At 48.3% G+C, this 12705-nt stretch overlaps 6 protein-coding genes across 6 annotated transcripts; 2 read left to right on the forward strand and 4 right to left on the reverse strand.

The window, feature by feature from the left end:
- Positions 1-327: 327 nt before the first annotated feature.
- J7T55_004874 (uncharacterized protein) lies at positions 328-941 on the reverse strand (the record flags this gene model as incomplete). The annotated part of the gene is made up of 2 exons (XM_053130609.1): positions 328-698; positions 752-941. 2 exons carry the CDS (start codon positions 939-941, stop codon positions 328-330), a joined length of 561 nt encoding a protein of 186 aa, XP_052991300.1.
- Positions 942-2686: 1745 nt separating this feature from the next.
- Positions 2687-3760, forward strand: J7T55_004875 (uncharacterized protein; the record flags this gene model as incomplete). The annotated part of the gene is made up of 2 exons (XM_053130611.1): positions 2687-2738; positions 2820-3760. The coding sequence occupies 2 exons, from the start codon at positions 2687-2689 to the stop codon at positions 3758-3760; spliced, it is 993 nt and encodes a 330-aa protein (XP_052991301.1).
- Positions 3761-4281: 521 nt separating this feature from the next.
- On the reverse strand, positions 4282-4887 carry J7T55_004876 (demethylase; the record flags this gene model as incomplete). Its single annotated transcript, XM_053130612.1, has 1 exon — positions 4282-4887. One exon carries the CDS (start codon positions 4885-4887, stop codon positions 4282-4284), a length of 606 nt encoding a protein of 201 aa, XP_052991302.1.
- Positions 4888-5216: 329 nt separating this feature from the next.
- On the reverse strand, positions 5217-6538 carry J7T55_004877 (uncharacterized protein; the record flags this gene model as incomplete). Its single annotated transcript, XM_053130613.1, has 4 exons — positions 5217-5356; positions 5560-5874; positions 5949-6148; positions 6504-6538. The coding sequence occupies 4 exons, from the start codon at positions 6536-6538 to the stop codon at positions 5217-5219; spliced, it is 690 nt and encodes a 229-aa protein (XP_052991303.1).
- Positions 6539-8448: 1910 nt separating this feature from the next.
- J7T55_004878 (uncharacterized protein) lies at positions 8449-9456 on the forward strand (the record flags this gene model as incomplete). The annotated part of the gene is made up of 1 exon (XM_053130614.1): positions 8449-9456. One exon carries the CDS (start codon positions 8449-8451, stop codon positions 9454-9456), a length of 1008 nt encoding a protein of 335 aa, XP_052991304.1.
- Positions 9457-9707: 251 nt separating this feature from the next.
- On the reverse strand, positions 9708-12588 carry J7T55_004879 (uncharacterized protein; the record flags this gene model as incomplete). The annotated part of the gene is made up of 6 exons (XM_053130615.1): positions 9708-9753; positions 10019-10200; positions 10288-11067; positions 11132-12028; positions 12094-12419; positions 12522-12588. The coding sequence occupies 6 exons, from the start codon at positions 12586-12588 to the stop codon at positions 9708-9710; spliced, it is 2298 nt and encodes a 765-aa protein (XP_052991305.1).
- Between the last annotated feature and the right edge of the window lie 117 nt (positions 12589-12705).

The raw sequence follows: 12705 nt of genomic DNA on the forward strand, positions 1-12705 counted from the left end.
CGCTTGATCCACTTCTCAAGTCTCAATGGGGCGTATGTTTAATTAGCTGAGAGATCTCTTTCGTGTGGTGAGTAGCAAAACGAGGCAGTTGATGTTCAAGGAATCAGGTATATTTTCTCTGGTCCTGTTTTTGGCTTGACTTGGACGAAGGGAATTATGAAAGCCATGCCTCATTCCTTGAGCCATGTGAACACACTGATCATACAACGCCGATGTTCGGCCTGTCTTGCAGTATGGTTAAAAGAGGCTACGGCGAAGATTTTGCGCGTATTGGTGAGCAGTCCATCCTCGATCGCGAAGCTCCACATTTGATTTCCAGTGACAACATTAATGTCCAAATAAGATAAAATCTGAACAGCCCACATAAGTCTGATTGTCGATCGTAGACCAGAACCATTGTAAAGCGCAGTCCCCGGCCACACGACAGTCCGTGTCTGCTAGGTTGGTGGGCATTGTGACGGCGAAGTCTGTGTTGTTCGGCGGCAGCGCGGGCAGGTCTCTGTTACCATAATCGTCGAAAAAGATGAGCGGAGGCCCGATCACGCTGTTGGTTGATGTTTTCACAATAGACACGTTCGCTGGTCCACCATGTAAAATACTAAGTTCAATCTTCATAGGGACGATTTGGCCAGGCCTGAATACGGAAAGTTTGTCCAGGTTGTCATCGAACTGGTGTCCGCGACAAAGAGTGAGGGGGCCTAGGAGGATAGATTAGCATTGGCCGCTCCCCTTATTTCACATCTTGACTGACATCCAGCCGTGATGTTCGGGGCGACGGTCTCCAGGGACGCAGTGACATCGCCTTTAGCAATATCGAAAGCAGTCTGCCCACACAAGCGCGTCATCGACGGCCCTAACACTCGAGAAGGAGGATTTCTGATGACGCCATGCGCGGCGACCGTTGCGACGAAGAGCGCAATATTTTGAACGAAGATCTTCATCTCGAAAAGTCGCAATTGACACTAAGTGCTGTAAAGAGCGTGCACACAAAGAATGAATACAATCAAATGAACGAAGGAAGGGAGCGTCCAGCGCCGGACGACACAAAACAAGCCTGCTCACTGGGTAAGGAGTGTACCTCAATGTGGGGTGTGAACCTGAATGGAAGCAAACCCACGGCATCATGAAAAGAGGTACTAGGGGAGTCTTATGGAAACTCGTTCTCCATAGCCACTGGTCGATATGACATGGTTCTCTGGCGCGGGATCCCTTTAGACATACTGATGAGACGAACACCCTCGCACCAGAGTCATTGTCTACCATGGGTAGGTCCACCCGGAACGACAAGATTTGCAGTGTTGCTGAACAGTTGCGCCGGTGAATTGGAATCCGAGCCCCCTATCATAGAGGTAATTTGCATATGCCAAGGCGTCAGGAGCATTGCCTGAAACCTAAGAGGGCCTCACGGGTTATTGTAATGTTAACTGTTAAGCTTTCTCCTGACAACACCAGGTGCTTCAGATGAAAGTCTAATTCGATTCCCGTCCAAATCCGACGTTTGGATCCACAAAGAAATCTAATGGGCAAATTCTTTTTTGTTCCGAAGTCCTACCGACTTTGAGCTGAATGACTCTTCATGCCAAATCATGGGAGCTTAATTCATAGAGCTTCCAATGATGTCTTTGGGGGACTGTCCGGAGTGAGTAATTGTTGGTCCGCAGGTCTGCCTTCGGGCTGCGGACCGTGCTCCCTTGAATCCTGGGGCTTTTAAATTTGAGCTATCGGCGATTAATCTCATGCGTACCACAAAAGATTCAAGCATGTAATACCTGAGCGGTAGCTACGGTTGATTGCTATGGTTCGGTTTGTAACTTCTTGTGCAAGCTAAATAGGCTTTATTGCCAGTCTCGACTAGTGTGACATTTGATTAGATGTACGCGAAGATACCAATTCTTCCTCGCCCCGTCCGAAAAAGTGCTTGCAGCTACTGAGGCTACCTTCAAGTATTCGTGCAACCCCTCAGGCGAACAATCCTCACCATTCGCGGTGACTTCTGACTGGCTCGAAGGTCACGATCAGTTCACATTGTCACGAATTACATGAGCAACCTTTGCGAAATACTAAGAAATCATAGTGTGGAATTACATCGTTGACAAAACTCATATTATCAAGAGCGTTGAAGATGACCCGCACCTCGGTACCGCCAATGGGATTCGCCAATGGTAGGGATGCAGCATAAGGAGAGTGCTGCATATCGTGAGTATCGGGAATCACTGAGGAATAGTCGAACTTTGAATCTATCCTTCTGCGTCATTAGACCATATTTTTCACCTTACGCTGCAGTTCCTGCTGGCTTTGGCCCTCCTTTTTGATCTTGACTTCCTTCCGTTGTCTCTGCTCTACCTGTCGGATTTAAGATATCGTGTCTCCGCTAAGTCCCGCTGTCCCTTTATCGATTCCTGCCTTCTGTCACAAAGCCGTCACACAAGACTTGCCTTGTGATAGCCACACAGGGTGTGGCAGCTCAGGATTAGGTTTAGTCCCTATAGATGGGCTCTCTAGGAGGGACCAACTTCGTACTTCCTTGCTTTGAATTTCATCTCGGCAACACATGTTCGGTCACTTCAGTACGCCGCGCATCTTTACGAACCGTTCATCATATTTCTACCAAAATATAACAATTTGAATCGGTATTTTTAGCGAACGGATTCAGAAGCCATTTGTAACAATAAGTCTTACAGACAAGATGACTGTACTTGCAGGCAAACAAGTTGGGGGTAATGCCCTTGGCCTCATGAGTAAGAGCCCGCTTCGGCCTGCTCTCCCATCTGCCCTCACGACCATCACTTGACAGCTGATGAAGATTGACACTTGTTTAGGAATGACAACATATGACTGGACAATGCCAGACGAGGATGCTTTCAAGGTCCTCAAGTCTGCTCTTGCAGAGGGTGTCAATATCTGGGGTGGTGCCGACTTCTACGGCACGCAATCCAGCAATTCCCTTCATCTCCTGGCACGGTATTTCGCCAAGTACCCAGAAGACGGAGACAAAGTCGTTGTGTGCATCAAAAGTGGTGTCATCGACATGAGGACGTTTTCAATCGACGGCTCACCGGATATGGTGCGGAAACTGGTTGCCAATGCCAACAAGATCCTGGGCCCTTACAAGAAGATTGACATTTTCGGGATTGCCCGTGTGGACCCCAAGACTTCTATCGAGGATACCGTCAAGACCCTTGCTCAGCTGAGGAACGAGGGTGAGATTGGTGGTATTCAGCTGAGCGAAGTTGGCTCTGCTACCATCCGCCGTGCTGCCGCTGTCACCAAGATCGACTTTGTGGAGGAAGAGGTGAGCCTGTGGGCAACCGACATCTTCGACAATGGCGTTGCAACAACTTGCGCCGAGCTAGATATCCCCATTACCGCCCACACACCATTGGGTGCGGGCATGCTGACCGGCCAGATCAAGACCCTTGATGATTTGCCGGCCCCTTACCTTAGGATGTTCCCGCGGTTCCAGCCAGCCAATTTTAAGAAGAATCTCGATCTCGTTGACGAACTGAAGAAGTTGGCGGAGGCCAAGGGCGTTACTGCAGCCCAGCTTGCCCTTGGCTGGCTCAAGTACCAAAGCAGCAAGCCCGGAGCGCCTCTCATTATTCCCTTATCTGGGGCGCGATCTCCGGATCGGGTCAAGGAGAACGCCCACCCTGTAAACCTGAATGACAATGACTTGAAGGCGATTCGGTCTATCCTAGATAGCTTTCCTGTATCTGGACAGAGGTACCCCGAGGCGGGAATGAAGGTCGTCGAGTTTTAGCCGCATTCCAAACTCGAGAAAGATGGCGCGTGACAGCCGAGATGGCATGACGTTTGGGAATGTGCGGATAGCATTTAGCACTCAGTACGTAACTCAGAGCAATTCTTCGTGGTTTCAGTAAGGTTGCCTTTTGAATTATATGCCCTAAACTCACGTTGCGTATTCATGTTCAATCCTCATACAACTTCGGGGCCGTTCCGGCTGTGACAAAATCACGGCTGAACAGTCTATCATATCTTATTATAGTTATTGTGATAAGAATTGAAGTAACTTTCATGATTGCACAACAAATCAAGCTGGAAATATCAAATCGAGTAGAACGTATAATAATTAATGGATGACTGCGTGGAGGATGCCTATGATGCCATACGAAATTCAAGGCTCCTTGGGTATTTCCTCATAAAAAGGTTCATACAAAAGTGAGATGCAAAAGGCTTTAGCAGATATAGCATCATCTATCTCATGTTTCTCCATTGTACTGCCTATCGCGTCGAAATTGCTTTACTCTGTGACACCAATGATCATAGAAAATTTGACAGAAACACCCACCTAGTCTTTTCACGAAGCTTGTTTTCCCTCCAATCATTGATGTTGTCCGGGAACAATGGAATGCGGTCTCGAATTGAAGAGTCATGTGAAAGAATGATCAACACCTCGTCCAAAGCATCGAGCTCTTGGATCTTGGCAACAATGTCCATCGTCGCTTCGTGGTCCGGGAACAGGGGACCAGGAGGTAGTCTAAATAATGGACGTTTCTGATTTTGATTGAGAACGGAGAGGATGGCCTCACCTGGACAAATCGGTGGTGTAAGCGGACCAGTTTCACGTGTTCGATCGTTGCACGTAGCGTGGTGGCTGTGAGGCCAGTCGTCCCATGGTAGATATTGGGAGGGCCGAAGAGCTCCAGCATGATGGCAGCAATCGGCGCCCATAAATACGAACGACGGCGGATCGGCTGCCGTTCTGGCCAAAGCGCACAAATGGCCAACCGCGTGACCTGGCGCATCCAAGAGGTAGGAAGAGCCATCTTCAAAATAGTTCAGTGCGTCGAAACGACCGATCTTGAGTGCAGAACCAAAGTTCGCTTCCTCAACACAGCGACCGTCTATGTCCTTGTCAAGCACCATGGCGTCTTGCTTTCTTGGGCATCCGGGCCAAGACGCAGCCTTCACACGCGGACCGACTACTATCTTGGTCTGATGAGGGAATGTTGAACCGCTATTGAGTTCATATCACTTGAAAGTGGCACCAGAGTATTGAGCCAATATCAATGCCGGCTTCTTAAGATTCTAGCAACAAGAACCTGGGCCAACTATTATATTTGAAGCTAACAATAAGAGCGATCCATTGTTCGGCTCCTCATTTCTACTTGATCAGCTGCCAGCATGCTATCAACAAAAAATGCTACCTCATTTGTTGATTGTTGCGCCCCAATTAACGACCCTCAACCGTGGATTCAACCAATCAAATAAGTATTGTATGTGTACTCGAAGTTGTCCAAGACTGTCGCACCGAGAACACCCACAGTGTCGAAGGAGGTAGTGAAAATGAGACCATGAACAAAAGTAAAGTCGTCACTGAAGACTGCTTTGGTCACTACAGCATTTACGTTAACCATCAGAACACAAAGGGAGAAGGTTTATTCGAAGATACGTCGAAGGAGCCCATGATATTCCCAGTGCCTGTTTTGAAAACTGCAGCCTAACAAAAAGGTTTTGATTCAAGCAGTGGAGCAGACCACGCGTATGGCAGATGCTTCTCCCTAGAAGAATTGAAGTCGGAATTGGAAAGCTGCTTACTGTTCACGCTCAAAGCCGTGGCAGACGCTTCGAATCTAAAGACTTGTGTTTGCGCAGCCTGTTCGTATTGATAGCTGGTGACCGTGACGTTGCAAGAACCGGGCTTTGCTGACAGAGTCAAACAGCCGAACCAGAACGAGTGAGGTTTGAAAAGTCTATCGTATGATCCCATGTCGGTAGGCCCTCTAATAGGAGTCGATATCTTGACTTCAGTGCTTGACAACAGACCATTGACACCGCCATAGTACACGGTATTGGGCATGCTCTGAGGGACTATTCCGAGAGTCTGGGACAACTCAGACGCTTTTGCGACAGCTTTGGCAGGGTCAGTTCCAGCAAGGTGAGGAAACATTTTAGGCAATGGTGATTGAATAAATATTCCAACTGACCAAGTCCTGTATAATCGACGTCGCCATAATGACCCAAGGCCGTAAAATTCACGAGACCTTTACTGACCACATCATCGTAGGAGTCTATGTGATAGACACTAACCCATGGATATCGAAAAAAGTCCACTGGGATGTAGGCCGCTTCAACAGTGGCATAAATCAGAAGTAAGGCGAACTTGAGCATTTCGAATCCGTAAAAACTATTGTATTGGTTTCAGTAATCAAGAATTATGTGATAATATGGTGAGGACAAACGAGACTTCCACCTCGATGTCGACGTCGAAAGACCTACAAGACTTTATACCTCTTGCCATCGTCAATTTTGCGGCCACCCTTATTGAATGTTAGACACAAGTTATTGACGATCATGTATAATTTAGGACGAAACCCACTCATCCCTTGTCTTTGTATGTGTCCCGCGACCTCTGACCGACAGAAAGTGAAAGGTCGGTCAAAGCGGCCAGACAATGAGCCGTTGAATCAAAAAGTGGGGGATACGAGGCAAATGTATCAGAGAAGGAATGCTTCTATAAGCCACAATTCTCACTGGCTGACCATGCAGCGGGCGTGAGACCTATGGGGAAAACCATTGGCTCTGACACTGAGGGGCTGTGAGATCTTTAGTCCTTCGACCGAATAGGACTTCGTGTCGAGTAACGTTCGAGCTTTCCTTACCTAATGGGCACTGCATCTCATTCCACAGGGCTCCAGACGTGTGTATAAATCCACCCTTCCGGGAGATATCGGCTCAAGGGCTATTCACCAGATGATCAGGGCTTCTGATCGGCGAATACATTCTGAGTATATGTTCTAGCCTTGTCATAGTGGCTGCCACTTGCAGATATGAAATAAGTCTCAGGCTTCTTCAAAGACCTAAGTCTTGCGGAACACCCTTCAAGGGCTGGTCAAAGCAAGCTTTGAGGATCTTTAGCCATACCTCATTCCGTGTCTAGGGTTTCCAAACTCACCACGAAGTAGAACGGTCGGAATGGCTTTTTTTCTTGTTTTGGTAAGAACCGGCCCTTGCGCCGCCATGTTTGAGCTTCTATCTGCCTTACCGTTTCACTACCGTAGATGTGATGTCAAACCAGGCTTTTACACCTCGAGTAAAGCTTTTCACCTATCCTACGCGTGACAATCACCAGCCCATGCAAACAAGTTGATATTTATCTAGATTTACGACGACTAATGATATTTGACTAGGAGCGACGGCGCTCTCTGATGCTCCCTCGTAAAGATCATCCAAGTGGTGTGCTAAGAAATTTCATCGGCCAATATTGCGGACTTCACACCGCGTATCCAGTGGCGTTTTTCATATTGTGATTCCTGCTTCCCTCTTCCAGATATTACGAAGACAATATCTCGATCATAAACGAAAATTCTTGGAACCGGATTCGAGTAGTGATGTACGCAATGGAAAGGTGGAACTTAGATCAAGGATGAACAAATCGGGCAAACAGGTCTAGGCTTCATTGCCATGTCCCTCTCTCCTGGGCCGTAGACTTGAAGGCCTAGACACCACACTCTGACATTCAACGGTGTCTACGATAATCTCACCTTTGATCTTTCTAGGCGCTCTACCATTCAGATCCCACCTGATTATCTGCCGCCAAACACAGCTGCGAGGGGAATACTGACCTTGCTGAGTCAAGAACACCGCAGTCTGGCCTCATTGGAACGGCTGCTAACCAAAAGATTCTTTAAAAATGTAATTTCTCTCAAACTCGGTCTGCTGAGAAGAAAAAAGGGAGTACTGACCGCGTGTGGGCCATTGCTTGTATTTCGTGCGGGAGTATGTACAGATCAACGCGATTCATGCACCATTATTCGGATTGAGCTGCCGGAAACAACGTTATCTCCGTGTCTTCACTGAAGATTGAGAACTGAGCAAAAGGTGTTACGTGGGGCAAGTTTGGATGTTCCGTTGATACTCTCGATTGTTAGGGCCACTTGGACTAATCAGCAACCTCACCCAGCTCTATGAATTACGCGACGCCAAGATTTGAGCGGCCATCTAAGGGCGTCTCCAGGATATTGCGACACCAGAGTCTCCATGAAAGTCGTGGCATTTTCCCTCTCACATGGTTTAGGCTGCCAGTCAGGCCGCACAGTCGATTATGAGCGTGCTCAGAGGCTAGAGAGCATGTTTGGTAGGAGAACAAGGGTCGAAGAAATCGCCAATGCAAAGAACCAAATACACTGTATTTGGTGTTCAACTCCATCTAGCCTGATTACATCTACGACCCCTACATCGATAACTAAGAATCTTTCGATGAATGTTCCCCTTCTTCGGTGGATCGAAAACCCACTTGACAACGGATATGAAGATCTCAAGCCGCCAACTCGGACTTAAACATGTTATTTCCTAGTTCGTTTTTTACTTAAGAAGAGGCAATGTTTTGAATAATTTCAAGTCGTGCTCCTTATCACGGAACTCGCACTTTTTATGTGGCAGTGTACACTCTTTACTTCCGCCGCGGTCTGTTATTTAGTTTTGAAAATGCCCAAGCACCCGTCACTAGGGCTGATTGTCCTGACCTTGCTGCCCTCAGTCCTGTCAATCCCCGCCAGCTGCGATTGGGCAAGTGCAAGCGATGTCACAACTGTGCAAGTCGTACCTGACACCCGAACTCTAGAGAATCTCGCTGTTCGGAGCAACGGCGACATACTTGTCACGTCTGTCGCTTCCTCAACGCTGTTCGGGTTGTCCTCTCAAGGCGAGCATCCACCACTCCCGGTTGCCGAAATTTCCGGCGTCACTGGCCTTCTCGGAATCGTCGAGCTCGAGACGGATATCTTCTATGTGGTGGGGTCTAACCTCACGTCGACCGAGGACTCGAATGGTTTGTGGAAAATTGATATTCGCAACTTTGAGGCTGCCTCAAATGGCACCGTCATTCAGCCGGCTACGACGTCTTTGGTTACGCGACTCCCATCAGCTCTGCAACTCAATGGACTGGCTCGCCTCGCATCCAATGACACCAAGAATCTTCTCGTCTCGGATTCGTCTCAAGGGAATGTCATTCGACTGAATGTCGATACAAAGGCAATCGAAGTGGTCATCCAGCTGCCCGAGATGGCCCCCTTACCAACGGGCTTGGACATCGGCGTTAACGGGATTCGGCTTCGTGACAACAAACTCTATTTCGTGAGCTTGGACCAAGGTCTTTTCGCCAGCGTACCGATCTCTCTCGCTAGCGGAACACCAGTCGGGCCAGTGGAAACACTTGCTTCCAATATTACATTCGGCGACGACTTTGGCTTGTCAGACGACGGTAGATGGGCGTATGTTGCCACTAATGGCCCCCAGGAGATCATTGGGGTGGATGTGTCGCGTGGAGGGAAGGTCGTGGTAGCCTCTTCGCCTTTGCTTGGATCCGCTTCCTCGGTAGCTGTGCAGCAATTTGAAGGGCGCAGGTTTCTATATGTGACTGGGGCGATACAATCTGGGAATAGCACGGTTGGCCACGTCTCCAAGATAACGTTAGAGTGCAAGTCCGATGTCTAAGGAGTCATCTGATTCCAGCCACAAATAGTAATACCGTGGTAGGAACGGTATATGATAAATATAGCCTGCCTCTACGTCAGACCTTGCAAGGACAGAAAGAAACGGCCCTGTTGATGCACGTGCAGAATAGTGCACTCCATGGAGCTCTTCTTGAGGATATTAATTATTTCTTTTATTTCGCTCGTTGTAAATTCAATCTATGCTAGCTTCATTGGGGTAGAGCTATTCTTGTAGACGAGGAATGTCAACTATCACGTCGTGACCAGAAAGTGCTCCCTGGCCGGCTCTTCGGCACGGCTGTCACCCCACCAGGAAATGAGGCATTGCAGGTCAGGATTGCCACGCAGCTATCTAGTGTCTCATGGAGTCGGGTAGAGTGGAGTCCATGCTTGCGCCTTGACTTTCAGCGTACGCAGGTGTATGAAGGTAATCGTCAAGGGACCAAGTCCACCAGCGGAAAGCTGATTCAGTCGAACTGGCTTAAGCTCTGGCAGCCTCTGCATAGCTTTTAACAGATTTTGGGCCAGATTTTCGATTCCAACATGCCGTAGTCAAGGCATACTCTTTATTGTTGCATCGCTTGCGGAGTTCGACCAGCTTGGGGTTTAGCTCGTGAATGTCCATCCGACTCTTTTGCAATTTAGGACAATGGGGAGTGACATGCAACATGTCAAATTGGATGAGGTTTAGAAAGTCGTGGAGATACTCAGTACAGTTCGGGTGTTCATGAAGCTCCGTAATGAACTATTTGGTCATGATTAGAATAGTTACGGCGTAGAGTCTCGGCAGTGTCTTCATGACAAAGAGAGGCAGACTAAAGAGATGGCTTACATCTGTGACGGCTGGTTTGATAAAGGCCACTCTTTTGCCCTCTTCATCCTTCACCTCGAAGTAAACATCGGTGCAGATATTATGCCAGCCCGGGTCAAGCGAATTTCTGGCGGCAGCAAACTTCGAGATCAATTCCCAGCCCCCCAGCAACCAAGCAATGAAGTCCAGGTAGACGCATCCTAAAGCCCAGATATCATGCGAGCGGCCGTTTCCTCCCTTCAAATCATACTCAGGTGGGCGGAAACTTGGGGAAACTGGCGCCCGCTTTCCGGGTTGATTGAATGTGGTTCGGCTTGCTTTGAACTCAGTCTGACCAAAATCTGTGATTTTGAGTATCCCTCTATCAGAACCACCGCCGGGATTTTGGAACCACAACAAATTCTGTGGCTTAATATCCCCGTGATGGCCTATCAGATGGCTGCTTTGTGAAATTGGTTTTGGGATGGTGAGACTATGATGTTTCCGTCCGTAGGGGGTTGAGTTCCATCGATGAATTCGAGCCAAGCCATCGGCTAAGCCCTGGCATTGTTCGGCCATCCACCGGATGATCATATGGCTCATCATTGGTGCGGGACTTCGATTTCTCCAGTACTCCTCGAGGTTGGCTTCGGCGCAAGGGAAAATCAGATAGAATTTCTTGAACTGCTCGTATGTAGCTAACAAGGAAGTGAGATGTGGGTGTGTCTCATCGTTGAACTTCCGCAGGACGTTCACTTCGCTGTTGAATCGATCTCGGCTTGGTGAGTTCAAACACTTTACTGCGAAATGTCGGCACGAGAACTAGCAGCTGTCAGCCGGGAATAATGACTATCACAATCAGGTCCACCAAAAAATAATTACAGACCTTGTAACCGTGGAATCCATGCTGCTGAGGATGTATGTCCACCTTGAACACACGACTGAAGCCGCTGTCAACCTCAAGTTTCTCTCCACCAGTTTCATCGTATCGACTGTCGGATGTGAAAGGGAGGGGAATTTGATCTGGTAACACGAAATGTCCAACACGTGTGCGCTTCGTTTTGAAGAAGAACGGGGGCAGGGTTGTCCATTGCCATTCCTCAAATCTCAAGAGAGCCAAAGGATCCCAATCCTTGAAACAGCCCAATTTTCGATGGTGTGCACCTATATCTCCCTTTCGTGCGAGCTTAAACAGGTTCGGATGTGTGTTGGGTGGGACCACCTTGCGCAGCGGTAAATCTCGATCAGAAACACCCTCATCAATGAAAAGTAATATCGATTGGAGTTTGTCACTCAATCTCAAGATGGCGAATATTTTCTTGAACGACAAGAGGTATTCAGCAGCATTCTTAGCCTCCCTCCCGCATATCGTCTGGGTGTAGAAGTGGATTTTTCCGGGTCCAAGAACACCCCTGAAACATTGCTCCAGCTCTATTCTCACGGATTCTTCGTCGATCAGACTATTGAAAGTCTTCTCGGGGAAGTATCCTTTTTTCTCAGAGTGGCCTGGGATTTTCTGGAGAGCAGTCACAAGGCGCACTGCTAGTGGAGTTTCCTGTGACTTGATGATGGATATCGATGCCGGATCGACTTTTGCAGTATCTGTCTCGGCTGAGATATTGCGACCTTGAAGACCCAAGTCTGTGACGAGCGACTCTGATTCACTCCTGAGGGACGGTGACTGGCCGTATCTCCGTCTGACGTCTGGAATGCCACGCCCCTTCAGCGGTGCGATGTTTATCAAGTCCTGTCCTGGCCAGGTTTCCGATCTGGTAGGCTCGCTCTGGCAAGTATTTTCGTAAGCTTTCAGTCCCAATTGTCCTGGCTAAGCTTTAGGGTAATACTTACAATCAAGAGTCTATCGTCTTCGTCAAGGGCCGGCTTGCGATCTAGTTCTTCTCGGGGTCCCTCTGACAAATAGACCGGAAAATCAGTAGTGCGAGAGCCCTGCGATTTAGAGGGTGTGCGGCCGAACGTAGTAGACCCGCTTATAGAAGACGACTTTGAACTAGACGCAATGCTCTTGAGGCTCTCCATGATAGCATCGGTCGTGTCAGTAAGTTCAGAATGAGGCAGAATGGTCGATAGACCGGCTAGCTGTCTTCTAACCCGGTCATGCAGAGGACGCGCATGATTCGGACCGTTGACATAGGGCAAAGTTCGGGCCATCTTTACTGTTTCGTTTCAAATTAGTTGAGTTGTCCATCTACATGTAACATGCTCTCATAGGAGAGACTGTCTGAGAAAAGGCTGCAGAGGAATAGCACTGAGCTTACCTCCTGGATGAAGCGGAAGGATTTGAGAAGCGTCTTCCTCTTTATGTGAGGCTGTCTCTGGAGCCATCGTATCAAAGTTGCTTGACAACAAGTGTACACGAGCAGAAACCGAGAAATGGCTTTGAAAGATGAGCCCTGGCGAATTCAAAGCAAATCAATGGGGTAAGTGCATACATACATATGT

Source organism: Diaporthe amygdali (genome assembly GCF_026229845.1).
Source record: "Diaporthe amygdali strain CAA958 chromosome Unknown NODE_23_length_778278_cov_65_433824, whole genome shotgun sequence".
NCBI classification, from domain to species: domain Eukaryota; kingdom Fungi; phylum Ascomycota; class Sordariomycetes; order Diaporthales; family Diaporthaceae; genus Diaporthe; species Diaporthe amygdali.